General features: G+C 44.9%; 1 protein-coding gene across 1 annotated transcript in view; it reads left to right on the forward strand.

Moving 5' to 3' along the window:
- Nucleotides 1-20,974, forward strand: part of MRPL3 (mitochondrial ribosomal protein L3) — a 347,579-nt gene that overhangs the window by 118,265 nt on the left and 208,340 nt on the right. The window contains exon 5 of the mRNA XM_078663875.1: nucleotides 18,211-18,310. Coding sequence (XP_078520001.1) covers nucleotides 18,211-18,310 — 100 coding nt within the window. The remainder of the gene's footprint in view (nucleotides 1-18,210; nucleotides 18,311-20,974) is intronic.

Consider the following 20,974-nt stretch of genomic DNA (forward strand, 5'->3'; position numbering starts at 1 on the left):
AGAGAACAAGGGAGAGTGAGGGTGAAAGAGGAAGTGGAGGAGCAAGAACGAGCGGCCGAAACTAATTGAAAACGTGCTGGGAGGAGAGATGGGGGGTCTGGAGGCCTCGGAGCATGAGTGTGCGGGTTGGGGGAGGGGGAGCACAGAGAGGGGGGAGGAAACATGCTGTGGGAGCCTAATCATTACCGTGGTCGGTTGTTTAACAAGAATAAAGAAAGAAGGAAAAAACAATGACTCGTCTTTTACCAAGAGCCGGGCGGCCTTACCACGCAGCTTCATGGTTTGTTCGCCCTAACCAAAAACACACGTTCAGGAGCTTCGGATTAGACACAGAGCTGGTAACGCTAGCTAAGCTGCTGGCTCTACTCAACGGAGTGTGTGGAGAGCTGTGACGTGTCTGCAAGTTATAGAAACCGGCCGCGCAATTTGTTTCTTTCCATTGACTTCAAAAGTCACATTTGTTCGACGGAGATGTTATTTTTGGACGTCTGGGGGTGATAGGAAACAAGCAGTGCTTTAGCTAAGTAACTCCTCGCTGAGTAACATCTGATTGGAACATTGACCAAATAACCTGGGCCTATGATTTCTTTTTTCGAAAAATACACAAAAGAAAAAATGTTTAAGTGCCTGCAAGTAGTTTGCTGAGGAGTGGGTGGGAGGAGGCAACGCAACATGGGAAAGGAGCAGAGGGGAAAAGCATCACACACACACACACACACACACACGAGAGAACAAGGGAGTGCGAGCAAACGAGCAAGAGTCACAGCAATCTTAAAACAAGCATTGGCAATATGAAATAATAACAAGCCTTTCACCGTAACACGGCGGGCATGCAAATGCTGGTGGAAAGCCAAAGCGGGAGGGAGAAGTTCACTGAAGAGCAAAGCCGCCATTGCTAATCAAAAAAAGCTCTCGGCATTGCGTGGCGGGAGGGGGCGGGGGGAACGTCGAGGGCAGGCAGGATGACTCAGGGGAGGGGGCGGAGCGGGGCAGAGCGGCATGTAGGTGTGAAGAAGCCGGGCCTTTGAAGTGAAGCTAAGCTTCACTTCAAAGGTGTCGGAGGAATGCGGGCGGCTGTGCACGCGCTTTTAAGCTCAATGCACATGCGCATTGAGCTTAAAAGTCACGGGCACTGCAAGGAATCGCCACGATTCCTTGCAAGTTAGATAAAGTGTGGATGAGCCCCTATAGTCTCGCTTGCTCGATGCGCATGCGCATCGACAGGCGAGACCTAAAAAGGCAAGCTGCATTTGAGGGAAACTAAATACACTGTCATTGAGCTCCTTAGCTATTGCCATTAACAATTGTGGGCACATTTATACAGGAAGTATTTTAAGGATCATTCTTCTGGTGTATCTTTGTCTGATTGGTCTAGTAAAGATGTTTATGGCAAAGACCTTTATGCTAACTCCTCCTATTCCATTTTACCAGCACTTGGATAGTCCCAGATGAAATGGCAAGAATGGAGAGGGCATTTTATCAATTGTATGTCCAACATTGACAACGGAAGTTTGGCACCTGAAGAAGAAAAGAGTTTGTTGCATTCTTTGGGTCCTGAAGCAATTAGACAGTACAATCTGATAGAAAAAGAAATTAGGATTGAGAACAAGATTACATTTTTATGTTAATGCATTGGATGATTTACAAACGTATTTATTTATTATGAGTTTGTTCTCCGGCATAGCTTAATTCCCATTGACAGTTGTATCGTTTAGTAACATACTATTTCAAGATGGGCAGTCCACCAATATGAGTGGCTTAAATAATGTTGAGAAAACACGACATTCTCATTTCTTTAGTCAATTAGTGAACAATGAGCTAGTGCATAAAGATGTTACATAAAATTATTGAATACAAGCCATAAAATACATTGCATGTGGAGATCTCGAAACTACTAAGGAAGTTCAACTGCTGCCCTTCAGGCCATGAAAACCACACACAGATCTTCTTGCACTCCAGGTTTTCACTAATTTTGTTCCTTTTTCTCTGCATCCCTTTTTCTCATTTCCAAAGTTTCCCTCCTTAATCCATCGTTGAATTATTCCATTCTTGTTCAACTAGCAGCCTAATGCCCTTGAAAGCATCGGCGAGCGCTTCTTCACTCCTCTAGTCAACCTAACTCTAAATCCCTCACCATTACCTTGTAATAAGTATTGGTTGTTCTAGTCCTTGTATATGTGGAGTGAGTCCTCACTGTGAGACAGGCAACCCTTTATTTCATAACTGGCAAGAAGGTGGTTTTCCCTTTTCTACTTGGTAAAGGTATCCCTTATTCCCTTTCTTTAACATTGGCTCACCCTCATTACCCATAAGAACCATCTCATTGAGGGCGCTTCAGTTGCCGTTACCATGCCGACACTTTTTTATGCCCAACATGTATGGCTCCCAAGCAACACCAGAAATACAGTTGCTCACACTCTCATCACCAGCAAATATGGCTACGGAACACCCTCTACTTCGTTATCACCATGCTGCTCACCAGAAGACTACAAACCATCCAGAACTTGGCAGCCAAATTCACCCTCAACCTCCCAGACCGAACTCTCATCACAGCGCACCTCAAGGTGCTCCACTGGCTCCCGATGCACAAATGTGTTCAGTTTAAACTTTTCACACACTTTCAAGGCACTACACAGCTTATGCCCCTTCTACCTGTCTCATCACTTTTTACCAACTGGCCAGACACCTTCTTTCCGCATGGTTTTAATTAACCATTTCCTAGATGAGACTAGAACACACACCTACACAGTGCCTAGATAACCTCACATGTGATAGTGCGCTTTACAAATACCCAATTATTCACATACAGTTTGTATAGCTATTGAACCTTCTAAATGTTATCATATGAGAGCAACAAGAAACCCTAGATTACTGTATTGGTGTATTGGTGTTGAGAAAGTTAAAAAACTCTTGTAGATTTGTTGTCCTTCAGGGTGAATCTATAAGGGTTCAAAATATTTTGCATCCTAACAACATGAGAGTGCTAGAAATGTTATGGACAAGTGGAGCTACAACCTTGAAAATGTGGTTTTCTAGGGTATTTTATTTTAATTTTAGTTTACATATTCAAGTTTAAAACATGATACAGGCGGCATGGGAAGAAAACGAAAATCGTACCATAGCAATAATCAGAGGTGTCATCAATATTTCACTATATTACAGATCATTTAACAACAATACCACTTCATAGCTGGGATCTATACTTATTTTCCAATATCAACAAATTGAGAATTGCAGACCGTAATTCTAAATCTTCTGGAAGCTTAGCATCGGTTATCATCTGAATTTCCGCTGCAGTAGCCCATTTTAACAGATCTCTCTCCCAGGGTACAAGGGACAGACCATGTGATCTAAGTCATTGATAAGCAATATGGCGTTCTGCCAAGATCAACCCCAAAAATGCAAACTTATATTTGACCTTCAACCTCTGTGGCCTGGGCAGAAGATTAAGCAGACAGTGTTGTACTGAAAGCATAATAACAATAGCAATAGTTTTGCTATTGTTTTTGGTGTGGTCGTAAAGAGTCTGTCTTTGACAGGCTCTGGTCCTTTTATTTTGATGAGGGGTAGAGAACTTTATATTAAGGGTAATCTTTGATAGATGTGTGTTGCAAGGAGAGTGGAGTGGTCTCCAAAGGCAGTAAAGGAGAATATCAGGAAAACTCAGCATTGTGTATCAGAAGTTTTATGATTCTAAACATGGTACTAAGTATTCAAATTGGGAGAAAGGAAATTGGCTGAAGATTAAGAGAGTTTGTAAGTTTTCCAAAGGGAAAGTTGTTTCTCGGAGTGTTTTTAAAAAAAAAAAATGTTTTAACCTATTTTATTTCTCAATTTGCATATACAACGCAGAGCTCTGCACACCAGAGGCATCTGCCAAATCAGACCATACATGACCATGAAAGCAATCGACTTTTGTTTGCAAAATCAACAATGCCTAACCAGGACACATTAAATGATATAGAACCCCCCAACTCCCTCACTCCACCCCCTTTAAGATCGTACTAATTCCACATAATCCTGTCCACAGCCTTAATGTAAAATCGAATAATCCTAGCATGAGAACACACACCCTCCCGACTCCCCCACTCCCTCCGTCTATGCAGATCCAGATACTTAGCCCGGTAAATGAGGCTCCGCTACCGCTGGCGGCTCCAACCATAGGCCCTGATACTCCGCCCATCGATTCCATATTTTATAATGCTTGCGCGGGGATCCCCTGGCTCCAAAATTAGGAATTTCCAACGCCATGCAAAAATCCAATCCATTTTTCCAGACAGCCACCGAGGGGGCCTGCGCCGCCTTCCAAGCTTTACAATGTCTCAATTCGCCAGAGTGAAGCCTAATAACATGAGATGTCGTTTGTAGACATTGGCTGGGAAAGGCATGTAAATATCCCCCTCCAGAAGCGATCCAGAGATGTGCACCGCCAGACCGTGTGTATGAATGTGCCATCCTCCCGACCACAACAAAGACACTATGGGGAAGCAATCAGCCCCGCCCGCCACAACCGTGCCCTAGTAAAGTAGATCCTGTGGAGATATTTGAACTGGATCAGGAGAAGTCGCTTTGCTAAAGACGCCCCCGCGGGGGCCGCAAAGGCCTCCGTCCAATCCTCCTCCTCCAGACTGCCCACATCCCCCTCCCAGTCCCCCCGGAGCTTTTGAAGTGTGGGGGAAGCAATGAGTACCAGGGACTGGTAAATTCGGGAAATCTTCTTTTCTGGTAAGTCCCCCATAAACACTTTAGCTTCCAATGGACTAAATTCAGGGAGGGACTCCAGACCATGCAGGCTGGAGGACAGGGCGTGGCGGAACTGGAGGTATCAATAAAATTGTGACTGTGGCATGGGGAACTCCTTCTGGAGATCCCGGAATGGCTGTAGTGTTGTGCCCCTCAGGACATCTCTCAGGGTGGAGATGCCAATATCGTCCCATCCCCTAAAACCCTGAAAGGCCGCCAGTTGGACGCCCATTATTTCACAAAGGGGTCTCCTGAGTCAGGACATTCCACCAACCCATGCGCGCAGCGCCTGCCTCCAAATCGAGAACACCACCTGCGTGGCCGATGGCAACGTACCCCGCAGCTGCGCCGAGTACAAAATTGTGTGTAGTGTGTGGCGTCCCATAAGCTGGCATTCTAGCGCATACGCCGGGTCACCCCTGTCACCGTACCACCATTCATTCAGGACCAGCAAGTGCGAGGCCTTGTAGTAGGAGAGAATATCCGAGGACGCAAGACCCCCACAGTAGGTGGACAAAAAGCATGTACGCAGTGCTACGCGCACCTTTCACCCCTCCGACAAAAACTGCCCAATCACAGAATTCACAAGCCGCAGCCATCTGGGTGGGTTCGGGTACGGGTGATTCTGTAGCTGGTAGAGAAGCCGGGAAGCGCCACCATCTTGAATATTGCCGATCTACCGAACAATGTCAGGGGCATACGGGACCAGGACTCAAGATCTGGAAGGACCCGCTCCCATACCAGTGCCAGGTTCCGCTCCCATGCAATTGCCGGTATGTCCGAGAGAAACACCCCCAGATATTTCAATCCTCCTGCCGCCAACTAGACAGAGGACGTCCACGTGCCCACTCTTGTTCGGTCTTGCAGATCCCACAATGTGGATTTGCGGGGATTCATGTATAGACCCGACGTCTCCCCAAAGATCTGCATGATACACAGAAGCCATGGCCCCGTCCTATCAACTGTCGTGAGAAAAAAGAGGACATCATCCGCGTATAGCACGATCCTATTGTACAAACCGTGGCCCATTCGAAGCCCCGTACATGTGCATCAATGCGCACCCACGCCGCTAAGGGCTCCATGGCTAAGGCGCATAAATAGGGAGAAAGGATCCGTATATAGAAGTTTTATATAGGAGAGGAAGCGTGGGCCCAAATTGAGTCTGCTTAGCAATTCAAATAAGTACACCCAGCTCAGGGATTCGAAAGCCCTTAAAAAACAGCAACAACAAACTACCAATCTACAAGCAGTGAGACGAGAAATGAGAAGAAGTAGGCCACAGAGTCCAGATCGAACTTTCACACAGTGAAAGAAAATCCCATCAGCCCACCCCCAATGGCAGAGCATCATCATCTGGGATTTACTGTAGGTTGTATAAACAGTGCAGTCCACATCACATGATGTAGAAGACTGCACTGAAATTTGCAACCCAGTGATCGATACAGCCACAATGAAGTTGTAAACAGTGGTGCTGAAAAATTGCAGTGCAAAAAAAGGAAATGTGAACAATGCGCAAGAGTTAAAATTGACTACTAGGACACTTCAAATAACTTTAATAGACGCTATCCTAGTGTCAAGTTTAAAAACAGAGTGCTAATAGTTTGAAAGAATAACTATCGTTAGCGAGAAACAGGCAGGTCTACATGTTTCTGCAACAAAGGTGTCATTAAACCAGGCTTTCGTCAGGACCAATCTAATACTACGCTACTGCAATTGTGACTAAAAATTGTGCAAGAAAAACAATTATAATAAATGGATGCAATACACCCTTCCAGCTCCTGTAAGTCCCAATTTGGTTGTCGGATGTCACAGGAACTTCAAGTTCATTCCTGAAATACATTTCAACATAGTAAATTATTACGTGAAACGATCCAGAAAATATTCCAACACTGCTACTCAATATTTCGTCTTTTAGTACTGGCATCAATGTCCAATTTATTGCTCTATTTGTAGCTAAAATGGTCAAAAAAAGGGTAAATTTAAAAAATGTTGTACTCCCCCATCTCTTTGTGGGAGTACTCCTCACCTCACCTGGCATCTGCTCAGTGAATGAGGCCCTGTCCATGTCCGCTAAAAGAAGTGCCGCCGGTTCCCCAATCCGCTGAACAGGTGCGACTGCTACATGTGCCCTCCTAATGTTGTGTCTGGTTTCCCTCTGGGGGATGAACCCCGCCTGATCAGGATGTACAAGTGTAGTGATATAGGACAAAAGGCGATTAGCCAGCTCCTTCGCCAGAATTTTTGCCTCCACGTTCAAGAGAGGGATGGGCCGGTATGAGGCATGTTGCTCTGGGGGATGACCGGGCTTCTGGAACACCACCATCCCTGCATGCCTCCAGTCTGGGGGTTCCAGCCCATTTCCCGGGCCTCTTCCACCACCGCCCGATAATGCTGGGCCAGCTGTACATTATAGCGGCAAAATAATTCACTTGGAAACACATTGGGTCCAGGTGCTTTGCCAGGGTTGAGCTCTCCCAGGGTCATTCCCAGCATCTCATTCATCAAGGGGGCCTCCAGCTGATCCCGCACCTCGTCCGACACCTCTTTGGGTGGTAAGCCTGTTATAAACTTATCAATGGTGGATGCCGGCAAACACTCCCGGGGGGCATAGAGATCTGCATAGTATGCAGCTAAACTGTCCGCTATGGCAGGGGGGTCCGTAATCTGTGTTCCTGCCGCGTCCAGAATTCCTGGGCCTGGAAGGTGCCCTGACAAATTCGATGAAACATCTTGCTGGACTTGTCACCCAATTGATATATTCTGCTGCGCGTCGCCAGCCAGACCTGCCGTGCTTTGTCCATCAAAAGGGAGGCACAAGCCTGTTGGGAAAGAAGTAAAAGTCGCACACACTGGTCACTCCCTGCCTCTCGATTCTGACTTTCGAGAAACATCCAATATATCTTCAACACCTCCCTGACATTATACGTCAGGGTTTCAATGTCTGTCGCCCTGATATAGGGCCCCCCGAGAGGAGGAACCGCAAGACTGGGAGCGCCGCTGGGATTGTGATAGTCTATTACTCCTCTGCCGTTGAACTCGGGGGGGCAGCAGACGTCTCAGTACTCAGGCCAACAGGACACCCCGGGCACCTTACCCCGCCAGGGGCTCTCAGTCACATGGACGCGGTCCAACCGACCGCCGAGGCGATGGGGTCGCAGATTAATAGGAGAGGCCCCCACGCGTCCCAGTCGAGGATCCCCACCGCTGGCAGTAGCAATCCCCAGCCCCAGGGGCCCAGCAGATGCCCACGCGGTCCGATCCGCCGCTGATGTGGGTGCCCCCGCGGGCCCGGAGTGACTCTGGGGGGGAGGGACGAAGCCCCTGACAGCACAAGGCCGCTCCAGGAGGAGGGCAAGGATGGAGCCGAATTGAGAGTCTCTCAGGCCACCTCAATGCGGCCCAATTACGCCGCCGAACCCCCTTCACAATGCTGGGAAGCGAGGAGGCACTGCGGGCCCGAGGTGTCTCCAAAAGTTGCAGGGCAGCTAACAGGTCCCCCGGCATCGGCAGCCCCCCACACGGCCCAATCGTGCCGCCGGTCCCCGCTACGATGTCGGGGGGCCCTTGCGGAGAACAGACCGGCCGCCCCTATCGCCAACCGCTGTCTCAACAGGCACCCCCACCGCTAGGGTACCCAGACCGCAGCACTCCCCTCTAATGCCTCGTCTCCTAATTCCGGCCCGATCCGACCACCGGGCCTTCCCCTCTGCCGATGCCTCGGGCCGCGCCGCAGAGTGGCGGAGCAGCGCCACACACCCTGGTCAGCTAGTGCAGCTCTCCAGGAACACTGGGACCCTCCCCGGCACCACTGTCGACTGCTAGGCCTCTCCCCCGCCGTGGGCCACGGGCTCCCAAACTACACCGAGTGATGCCGTAACCAATACGCCGCTGCAGAGACGTCGATATGAGCTAGTATAGCTCCAGCGAGTAAGGATAAACTTCGGATATTTGGCGGGCTGGACAGAGCTGGCTCAGCACACGTCCGCCATGTTGGCTTGCCACGCCACGTCCCTCGTTTCTCGGAGTCTTTGCAGGTAGGGAGTGCTTGAATAATTCTGCAAGGTTGAGTCATGGACGTTTTTGCCATGTGAGTCGATTGGCTAAGTGTAGAGAGAAGATGGTTAATGTTTGAGTGAGAGTAATTATATGTATGCAGACATTGATTGGTTGTGCGAGAAGAAAGGGGAGGTGTACATACCTCAAATATTATTGATAAGTGTGCCAGTAGGAACTAACGCAAGTACAGTGGAAGAATCTGGAGACGAGTGTGGTATTATGACTGAGTTTGGGAGAGTGGAAAACAGCTTTTTCAACAAGGTTTTTACCATGTTGTACCTTTGCCACACATTTTTTACTTGCCATGTTTTTCGAGTGTATATGCTTTTACAACATATGCCTTTACCATGCATTTAGGGTAAGTTCAGACAGGGGTATATATATATATATCTATATATATAGATATATATATATATCTATCTATATATATAGATATATATATATATATATATATATATAGATATATATCATTCTAAAAGAAATGCGGGGTACAAAATGTGTGGTAAAGGCATGCAGAATATTTCCCTGCGTTGTTCCGTCATACAAACGGTAGAATTAGTAAAGTAAAGATGTGTATCCGTATTTCCACCAGATTAAATGAATATGTGATGGACTTAATAATAATAATAATTTCCGCTAGCCTAGTTTAAGATTGGTAAATATGTTTGAATTGTTTTGAGTCACTCGCGTTTCTTGTTGGTGCTGGTTTGTTTTATATGTAAATGGGGAAAATGTGTGGCTTCCTGTGTCCCGTCCCATGTTAGAATGGTTTGATGTCCTCTTGAATTGTTGGGAAAGAATTTGAATGTGTCGGTGGCATCTTAATTGGCGGTGCGGGACCGCCACACCACTGGCGGCCAGTCCCAGCACCGCTAGGGTGGCGGGCCGCCCGCCATCCTAATAGACCCCCATGTCTTCTCGGACTACAGTGCTGGCTCCAAAATCTATATACCCATGATCTGATTGTTAGCTAAAATGTTAACTTGTAATGGTTAGAAGAGGTTGTGCTGTTTTTATGCCCGACTTAGGCCCCTTTACAAAGTTCCATACCTTTATCCCTGCGTTTTCACTATATAGCTGGGATTGCTTCAAGTATTTTATTCAGCACCAGTTCATTCATTTCAGGAGTATCCTCCTCACTTAAAAGTAAACTCATAAAATTATTTTTTGATTGTTTTGAAGTATATCTATTAATCTTATCTTTTCATTTAAATCTTGAAACTATGATCACTTGACACTTTGCATTCCTCTAAATTCATATTTTAAATTGATATAACATCAGTTAAAGTTTTCCAAGTTTGGAGGATAATTCAGATGACCGTTTTATTTTCCTTATAAGCAACCGACTGATGGATTGGATTAACCAAGTGTGAAACTCCTGTCCGCCGTATAAATTGCTTCCCAGAAACATCACTTGAGAGAAAAATCTCACCGACTGCTTTTGATTAAATCTGCAAATCTAGGACTCTTCAATTTATTTTAGCTAACAATCATTGCGATTGCCATAGTTGCAGTATCGTTCCTTTCTGGGGGTTTCCTAAAACACTTTATTCATGGTCTGAAAAGAAAATATATCAAGTATAATAACTTTTATTGCTTTGCCCATCTAAAAATACTTTTTATGTTCATGTATTAAAAACTGGAACCCAGCATGGCTCCCAACTTCTAAAGCTAACCCCATTAAAATATAAGTTATAGTTATTATGATGTTTTAATAGTTCATATTAGTGATATCAATCTTGATTCCTTATATAATATAAACATCACCACCAGTGACTAGTTATTTGCAAAAGCTCAAATAAAATGTAATTCCGTTTCGGCCTCCGCTATTTTGATCTGGCTGGGATGTAGTTTCTCACCCATTTGTAAGTCCTTCAAAAGATCACATAGTATAACATTGGTTTATATTTAGGCTTCTGTGCTTGATTTTGCCAAAGCATTTATTGTAAAATAGGGTGAGTTTTGTGCTGTATTTATTCTGGCCATTGTGCATGTCTGTCTGTCTGTATATTGAAAACCAAGTTACTATTATTGGGATAAAATGCTATTTGAGCACATTTATAAATGTGAATGTTTTTAATGTATCTCAGTACATTCTTGACTTGTTGCCTTCTTAATTATTTTGCTATTTATTTACAGATTAATTCATCACCAGCTGAATTGCCTGATCGGCAGTCTTCAGCATAGAGAGTTTGTGTGTGTGTATTCTGAAGATCAGCTTCTCTACCTTTCAATCCATTTCCCTGTAGTTCCTTTCTTTGCCTTGCCCTTGTGGTCTCCAGTGAGGCAGGAAAAACTCTTCCTTTTGTCTTTGAAGTGGACCCTTTAAATCACAGATCACACAAACTCCCCTGCCCTAACCTAATCATGTCTACTCCTTCCTCATGCTGTACTTCGGTTCGCCTTTGAGGATGTCGAATACTGGTGTTCTGCGTGGTAGAGAACTGCGCCATTTTCCATTTATGTTCTGACATAAACTTGGTGCAAGTTCAGTGGAAATAAAATCACCCTTCAGAAGAATGTGCAAAGCATTTACAGGTTCAAGCAATACTACTTTCAAATTTAAAACTTCTGACCGAACATGCCAAAATATACAAGTTCACAACACACATGCCAGTACTGATATTTAGTTACTCATCATTTCATAAGATCACATGTGACACTTGATGTGACTTAAACTTTTGTTTTTAATTTAATTTCTTTGTTTGAAGAATTCATTTTCATTAAAAAATCTAGTTTTGGAGGGTTCCATCGGTTTTCACAAGGACCACATATCAAACAATTTTTCGACAGACCACAAACTTGATTTGACAAATCTATATCTATACTAATATAATAAAGAGAGAGCCCAAACCTTTGAGGCGGGTAATCTCAGGAACCACAGCACCAATCACAACACCCAATACAGCGTTGGAAAGGGCAGTTGCAGCAGAAGAACATAGGCTATGCAGACGCCCACCATATACATTTAAAAGGTAAAAGAACCGTGCCAGCAAAGTAGTCCCTTGTGGGCGTGTCTGCGTTGTGCTGTGGGCGTTTGCTGGGGGCGTGACAAACGCTGGGAGCGTGTGGTACATTCCGCCCTTCATGCCATGTCTCATATCGTGTGCTAATCCCACTCTGCTCCCTTTAAATACCCCTGCACCCCATAATCATAACCCATCCTTACTCCTTAAAATACCACAACACCCTTAAACACTAACCCATCTTAACCCTATAAATATACCCTGTACCCCAAAACCCATCCCTAAACCCTAAAAATACCCCTGTACCCCAGAACCCAAACCTAGCCCTGAACCCTATAAATACCCCTGTACCTCAAAACCCAAACCTACCCCTGAACCCTAAAAATACCCCTGTACCCCAAAACCCGAACCTACCCCTGAACCCTAAAAATACCCCTGTACCCCAAAACCCAAACCTAGCCCTGAACCCTAAAAATAACCCTGTACCCCAAAACCTACCCCATAACCCTAAAAATACCCCTGTACCCGAAAACCCAAACCTAGTCCTGAACCCTAAAAATACCCCTGTACCCCAAAACCCATACCTATCCCTAAACCCTAAAACTACCCCTTTACCCCATAACCCATATCTATCCCTAAACCCTAAAACTACCCCTGTACCCCATAACCCAAAACTATATCTGAACCCTTAAAATACCCAAACAACCCAAAACATATACCTCAGTACCCCAAAACATATACCCCTAAACCCATACTTACCATATCCAAACATTAAAATAAAAAAATGCTTTTACCATTCATGCATTTACAGCGAATTTCGTTGTAAATGTATGCGTGGTAAAAGCATATAAAATGTAATGCCATGCGTTATAATGGCATTGCGGAGTCATGGTACTTTCTTAATGAAAGTATGTGGAGTGATTGAATGCGGAAAGAAAGTTGCGGAATAATGGGTGTTTACCCTCCCCGGTAAGTACATTGGTGGCACGGCATCACATCTCCAGCAACATACTCCTATTTTTTCACCACCCATTTGAAAAATTCCCAGGTCTCTCTCATTGATGGCCAGCACCGAAATACACTTTTAGACACACCTCCCGCCACAAGTTCTAGAATTGCGAACTTTAGAGCTGGGGAGCTACGTTCGAATCTCGGCATCAACTCAACATCCTGTGATTCCAGGCAAATCGCTTTGTCTCCCCGTGCCTACCACAAATGAATGTGTTCTTCTGTAATGTAAATTGTGTTCTTGCCATGTTGTCGAGTTCGCGCTATATAATATTGCAAGGAAAAATAAAGTAGGGAAACTCGAGTTCACACACTACTGAACGCGCACTCTTAAGTGCATCAGCAGTGCACTGTGAATCGGAGAGTTTCACAGGCCTGACACAGATAAGAAATGCTATCTAAACGAAATCCTACAAAACAATATACTACTGGCCGGCAGCAATTCATACCCAGACAACGTCGGGACGGGCTGCTAGTATTACATATATTTAGCATCATAATTATAACTTTGGACAATACCTGGACATGACACAGACGACAAATTCAACATTACACATGTAGAAGCTCGAGTTCAGTTCTTCAGAAAGAGTAAACACATTGAAAAACTGAAAAAATTATAAATAGGTGAAACAATAAGATAAAGCCCAAACAGGTTAGGACTTTTTTGATTGGATTTTTCAACAACCTTGATATGGGCAGCAACCAGTGTACTATACAGGGTACTCAACACAAGTTTTTAGGCTATTTAACAGTCCTTCGCATAGTTTATAAAAAAAAAGAAAAGGAGGGGGTTAGCCTGAAGTTTATTTTGCTTCTTCATCAACCATCCCGGTACGTTTGATCATTACCAATTCACCCACAGCAACAATAGCTTTCTTCAAAAGTACATTTTCTGTCCGACACTTTTCTTTCTTCCTTTTCACCATACGCTGTACCACTCCCACCCCACCCCCGCCTTTTATTTCCATTTTAAAATTCCGCACCCAAGAAGGCTCAATCATGGAAATGGGACATCTTCTCCTAAACAGCTCAAATGGAGTTTTCCCCGTTGTGCTATGGGTTGTCAACCTTTACAATTTGATTTTCTTTTCCACATCCTCTTGCCACTTCAGTGAGTTGGACTTTGCAAGCATAATGGTTTCCTTGAGAACCCTGTTTAATTGTGCCACCATGCCATTTGTCTCGTGGTGCTAGAGTGCACACTTCTTGTGTGCTATGCCAAATGACTTCAAAATCCTTCCATCTCCTTTTAGACTAACCCCATTGTCAGTCAGAAGAGTTTCAGTAATACCTTCCCTAGCTATGAGACTTGAGCTATGAGTACAAATCTACCACAACCAACACATAGGCTTGATGACCCTCGCTATGAATTGGACCAATGATGTCCAAAGCAATCACCTTCCACGGCCCAGAGGGGCGTTGTCTTATCAACATGGGCTGTACCCTAGATTTTTTAGATTTCTCACTTAAAGAGCATGGCAAATAGTCTTGCATCTTTCTTTCAATCTGTATGTCCATTTCTGCCCACCGGTGCATCTGACGTAACGTCTCCTTTGTTTTCAACATGCCCAACTGAGTCATGAGCAAAGTCCATTAGTTGTTTATGTAGATTAACTGGAGGCACTAGTCGAGTACCCTGACACAAAAGACCTCACATATATTCAACTCAACCTTCATACCCGAAAATGCTCTATTCCCATCAGAACCTTGTTTCCTGGAATGCCAACCCTTCCTCGCCAAAAACAACACTTCTATGAGTAAGGGATCCAAGTCGAAGTTTTCACGCCATTGCTCCTATCATTCTCCAACACACACACACATACTCTGACTCCTCATTAAACATATCAGTATCGCTTTCCCCATGGTTTTTCCTTTGAGACCAACCTGGATAACTGGTCGGCAATACCAATCTCCACCCCTGGGATTTAATTAATGTGAAAATCAAACTCTTGCAAAGCTACAACCCACCTATGTATTCTCCCGAAACAGTCAATCCTCTTTTTCATAAAATTCTCAATTAGGAGTTTGTGATCAGTTGTAACCTTAAACCTCACACCCCACAGAAATGTCTCCAACTTCTTTAATGGTCCAAAACACAGCAAGAGCCTCGCGCTCAATCACTGAATACCTTGACTCAACCTCTTGCAGTTCGCGAGAAAAAAACATGATGGTATCCATGCCACCATCACTACTCTCCTACTGCAGAACTGCGCCCAAAACGTTAAGGCTGCCATCGGTGATGATGACTAATTTCTTCTGAGGATCAAAATTCTTTAATTTGGGTGCTAAACTGAGCTTTTCCTTTAAAAGCAAAAAGTCCCTCTCACAACCACCGTACCTTTCTTGAACAGATGTCTCATGTTGACACTCAGTTCTGCAAATGTTTCCACAAATTTATCATAGTGCTCAACCATTCCCAAAAAATGTGATGAGCTCTTCTTTTGAAGCAGGCGAGGAAATGCGCTCAACGGTACTAACCAACTCAGCCTTAGGAGCTATCCATTCACCAGTGATGTTGTGCCTCAAATAATCAACGTTAGTGGTGAAAAAATGTACATTACTCCGCTTTGATAGTAAGATAGGAACTATCCAACTTACCCAATACTTCCCTAAGATGAGCATTATGTTCTTCCAAATCCTTGCCAAAGACCAGGATATAATTTTTTTAAACAGAGACAACCACAACCCCTTTTAGTACTTTCTATATGGCTCGTTGAAAAACTAATGCTGCTGTTACCAAATTAACGGCAGTCAGCCTTATCTGAAAGCTCCAAAAGGGGTAATAATTGCTGTGTAATCTCTAGAAGAGTCCCTTAGCTCAACCTGGTGATAGGCCGAGGTGAGATCGATGGTACTAAAAACTTTTGCACCCCCAAGTAACAACAACAATTCGTAAATATTCGGGAGTAGGTAACTATCAACAATGACATTTTGGTTGAGATGCCTCCAATCTACACAAAGTCGTAAACTGCCGTTAGGTTGCGTGCTGCAACCATGGGTGCAAGCCACTCCGTTCCTTCTACCTCCTCTATTATCCCTCCAACTTTGTTTCTCAATCTCCTTCTGCATCTCATCTCTGAGGGCTAGGGGGATATTCCTAACCGTACAATGTGCAGGTTGAGCCCCAGCCACCAACCTTATTTCATGCTGATAATCTTTCAAGCAACCTAGATCCTCTCTGAACACATTTGGAAATGCATTCCTTATTTTATCAGCAATATTAACCTTCGACAAACCATTCTCGAGGAGGAAATTCACCCTTTCCTTAAGGCAAATGGGGCTTTCACAATAGGGTCTAATATGACGGCAGGTTCATCTTGATGCATCCAACTTATGATACTATTCCCTTTTTCAGAGACATACATCTTGCCCGAGACACATCATTGTTTATACTCAGTGAGCCCCTTAAAATACCCTTGTAGGCATATTGGTTTACCACCATATGCGTACCAGATAATATCAGGTTTTAACAATTACATTTTTCCTTCATGTTTCTCCTGGAAACATTTCTTAGAGAAAATTGTGATTTTGCACTAGAGTCAAATAGTACTTTGGTTGGTTCCCCCTCAGCTCAAATGGTATCAATAGGGCTAACCTTAGTTTTCTTGCCCCCACAACCTATCTGTAAGAGATTTGTTCGCGTTCAAAATCTGGAGGTTCATTTGCATGTTCAACCTCTGCCGGATCATCCTCTACCAAAATCCTTTTGACACAAGTACTGACACTTCCTGCCTTGCACGCTGACGCAAAGTGCCCCTTTTTATTGCACCTGGTACACGTTCCTCTCAAGCAGGTCTTGTCATTAGCAAGGTGTCCTGTTTTATCGCTCCTGTAACACTTACCGGGATTTGCCTGTGGTTTCTCTGCACTCTCCTTACTCTTCACGTTAAGCTTCTTCAATCTCTCTTTCACCACTTATGCACTCTGGTCTTTCTCCTTTCTTATTGTTGCCACACATTTCAATGGGGTTGTGGGTGTCTGTGTGTATCAAGATGATATCCTGGTCTTTGGCAAGGATTTTGAAGAACACAATGCTCGCTATAGGGCAGTATAGGGTAGGTTGGATAGTTCCAATCTTACTGTCAAAGCTGAGAAATGCAAAATGTGCCACACACATCGGAACCTTGTATCCTGGAAGGCAACCACTTCTACACCAGTGTAGTAATCTCTCCTGGCAGGGACTAAATGAATGAGTCCATAGCGGAGATGTGGTGGAGAAAATAGTTTATTCCAACATAAAGAGAGGAATACCAGCCAGCTTCCAACAGCTTCTCTGGCCAACTGCTCCTCCCTCCCCCTCAAGATTCCAGCATGATATACATATCATTGAAGGTCTCCCTAGGCATGGCATCACCATCCATGACTCCAATACCACAGGTACTTTTCCCCTCCTCTCTATGCTCATGCTACCAAGTCAGTTTGTTAGAGCAGATTTTTAATGAATAAATAAAGAAAGAAAATTTAGTGATGAGAATTACTTCCAACCGAGGCGACTTTATTCTACTTTACAGAACTGTTTTTTTTTTTACTTGGCCAAATTAGCCCCAAGCTCCATCCATTCATTGTTGAATACGTTTTGTAACCCTTCTAGTTCTCTATTAATTAAAATATTTTTGTAAGCTGTAGAGGAAGCTTTTCCTCTTAAATGTTACTGTTTCTCCTGTTTTTTCCTGCCTGACCTGAGTTGGCCTTTTTATTTTATAAGTCTATCATTGTATTATGTGGAACTAGACCTGTAGTCTCTCATCCGTTGATATTAGGGCAAAAGGGCAGTAATTGTTGTTCATTTAGGGTGTTGTTGCTTTTTATTTTGTATTGTGATTCTATGTAACCTTTTGCTCACCTCATGCTGACTGATTGCTTTACTGTGTATGTTCCTATTAAATTGGGCTCATTTTGCTGATGAGCAAGTGTTGCTTTCCTGAGTGTTAGAAAGCAGACTCGCATTGATTTATTGGCATTCTTTGGACTTGGAGAAGTTTGCAATTCCATTGAGGGAGACCCTAAGTCCGACCTCATGCTGCATTACTTAAGTCTGCAACTTTTTGAGCCTTCTGGTAACTCACTATACATGATTTTATTTTGAATTATTTTTAAAATAACCTTATTTTGCCTTTTGTAATGAACTAAAACATTTTAATAAACCTTCATGGTTTCTAATTTATATCTTGTCTCGAGAAGGTGTATTTAATTGTTTGTTTTTTGCGGACCAAAATCTAATCTACTAGAGGGCACATTGCCTCATATATTATTAAGGCCAACACCACCCCTCTTCCTGTGTTGGTGTTTTGTCTATAGATTATCTGATATGCTAGTGTCAACAATGTTAGACGGTATATGTTCTTTTATATGAATTTGCATGAATTGCCTTTTAACTATGTCGCTATTGTGACGTTCAATTTTAAGTGGCTGTTTCAAATTCTCTTGTGTTATGCAGAAGAGTGAGGAGACACTTGAGATTTTCAGAGAGGCTGGGGTGCCACCCAAACAGAAACTCACTCGTTTTAGGGTGTCAGACAACGCCATACTTAAACCAGGTAATCTATCAAATACTTCACCTTTATGAATGTTGGCTGAATATGCTCGAACCCTGTAAAGAGGAAGGTCATTCTGTTGTTAATTCAGTCATTTTTGCATCGGACATTCTGGGAGGAGGTGCCATGTCAAATTTGAAACGTATATGCTATGTTTTTAGAGTGATATGTTCTTTGCCAGGCATGCTTTAGTTTGCGTATATATTAATATACTGAAATATAGATAATGTATGCTCAAATCCAAAGGTATAGCTATAGAACTAGGTGCAGCAGCAAATTCAAGACCTGGTTACAGTGCTGCTCATTATTCCGGGCCAGAAGACAAATGCTTCAAGTTTCAAGTGATTTAAAGAAAAAACCCTTTGTCATTTAATATTTTATGTGCTGTGGAAAGATGCCGCAGTCTTGTTAAGGCTCATTCTTGCGTAAGCAGACTATTTCTTGGAAACCTTAACACATGTTTGTGCCATGAGCCCATCTGAACAAGCTTTGCTATCGTTACCATTCAGTGCTGTGTGGAGACTATTTCCTTCATTTTTTTTAAATAGTTTTTATTAAAAGGTTTTCCCCCCATTTCCATATAGTACAGCACAGCACAAAAGAAAATGCAATAACAAGTTATATAATATCAAATGAGCAAACTTATGTCTCTTATGGGCAAATCGTTAACACACATAGAAAGCAAATATCACGGCACAGGCTATATATTATTGCAAGCATTCACCCCGCCGACAATCCCTCCTTCCATTTCTGAATTGGATCCCAGATTCTCTTCCCGAGCAGCCTCCCCCTCCTGCCCTTCCTCGCGTAGATTCCCTTTTTCAAGTTAAAAGCAGCCAAAAGACTTGCGAGCCAGTGTTGCTTTACAGGAGGTGTTTTATCCAGCCAGGCCCTGGCTATAGAGAGTCTAAAAACTGCCATAGCAACGAATATAAACTCCCCGTGGGAGACGTTCAGATCTGGGATCACCCCCAATAGTATCAAGGGTGGGGTGAGAGTGACTTTAATCCCTGCAGATCTATCGAGAAATAGTTCTATATCCCTCATGAGACTCTATTTCTTTCAAGAGGAGATCGAAGAATAACTTTCTAACCTTCTGTGAGGATTTCTTAAGGAATTGAAAGTTTGTGGTTAGTACTGTATAGTGACATTGCGGACAAGCCCATTACATTACATGCATGTCTTGTCGTGATTGCGCGAGGACGGGAGCAATGAACTACTAAAATCAATCAATCAATCATACCATTTGTATAGCGCACTACTCACCCGGGAGGGTCTCAAGGCGCTTGGGGGAAGGGGTATGCTACTGCTCGAACAGCCAGGTCTTGAGTTGTTTCCTGAAGGCGAGATGGTCCTGGGTCAGCCGAAGGTGGATGGGGAGGGAGTTCCATGTCTTGGCAGCCAGGTAAGAGAAGGATCTTCCTCCGGCGGTGGCTCTTCGGATGCGTGGTACGGCTGCGAGGGCGAGGCTGGTGGACCGTAGCTGGCGGGTGGGCGTGTAGAAGGTCAGGCGGTCGTTGAGGTACTTGGGGCCCAGGTCGTGGAGAGACTTGTGTGCGTGGGTGAGGAGCCGGAACGTGATCCTCTTGTCGACTGGAAGCCAGTGCAGGTTCCTCAGGTGGCTGGAGATGTGGCTGCGTCGGGGGACATCCAGGATGAGTCGGGCGGAGGCGTTCTGGATGCGCTGGAGCCTTTTCTGTAGCTTTGCTGTGGTTCCGGCGTAGAGGGCGTTTCCGTAGTCCAGAGTGCCTGGGTGACAGTCTTCCTGGTCTCGGTCGGGATCCAGCGGAAGATCTTGCGAAGCATACGCAGGGTGTTGAAGCACGTTGAGGAGACGGCGTTGACTTGTCTGGTCATTGAGAGGGAGGAGTCCAGGATGAAGCCCAGGTTGCGTGCGTGGTCGATTGGCTTGGGTGCGGTGCCCAGGTCCGGGGGCCACCAGGAGTCGTCCCAGGCGGAGGGCGAAGATCCCAGGATGAGGACTTCGTCTTGTCCGAGTTCAGTTTCAGGCGGCTGTCCTTCATCCACTCGGCGACGTCTTTCATCCCTTCGTGTAGGCAGGTTCTGGCGGTGTCGGGGTCTCTGGTGAGGGAGAGGATCAGCTGGGTGTCGTCGGCGTAGGAGATGATGTTGAGGTTGTGCTGGCGTGCGATGGCTGCAAGAGGTCTCATGTAGACGTTGAAGAGGGTGGGGCTGAGTGAAGATCCTTGCGGGACGCCGCAGATGACTTCGGTGGCCTCGGAGCGAAACGGGGGGAGGCGGACTCTTTGTGTTCTTCCGGCGAGGAACGAGATGATCCACTCCAGTGCCTTCTCTTGGATACCGATGTTGCTGAGGCGCTGGACTAGGGTGCGGTGGCAGACAGTGTCGAACGCAGCGGAGAGGTCCAGGAGGATGAGGGCCACTGTTTCCCCCTTGTCGAGCAGGGTCCGGATGTCGTCGGTGGCTGCGATGAGGGCGGTCTCGGTGCTGTGGTTGGCTCTGAAGCCGGACTGCGAGGGGTCGAGGGATCAATCAATCAATCAGGTCATTTATAGAGCGCACTACTCACCCGTAGGGTCTCAAGGCGCTGGGTTGGGGGGGGGGTGCCGCTACTGCTCGAACAGCCAGGTCTTGAGCTTCTTCCTGAAGGAGAGGTGGTCTTGGGTCAGGCGCAGGTCGGTTGGG

Source organism: Lissotriton helveticus, chromosome 10 (genome assembly GCF_964261635.1).
Source record: "Lissotriton helveticus chromosome 10, aLisHel1.1, whole genome shotgun sequence".
Taxonomy (NCBI): Eukaryota; Metazoa; Chordata; class Amphibia; order Caudata; family Salamandridae; genus Lissotriton; species Lissotriton helveticus.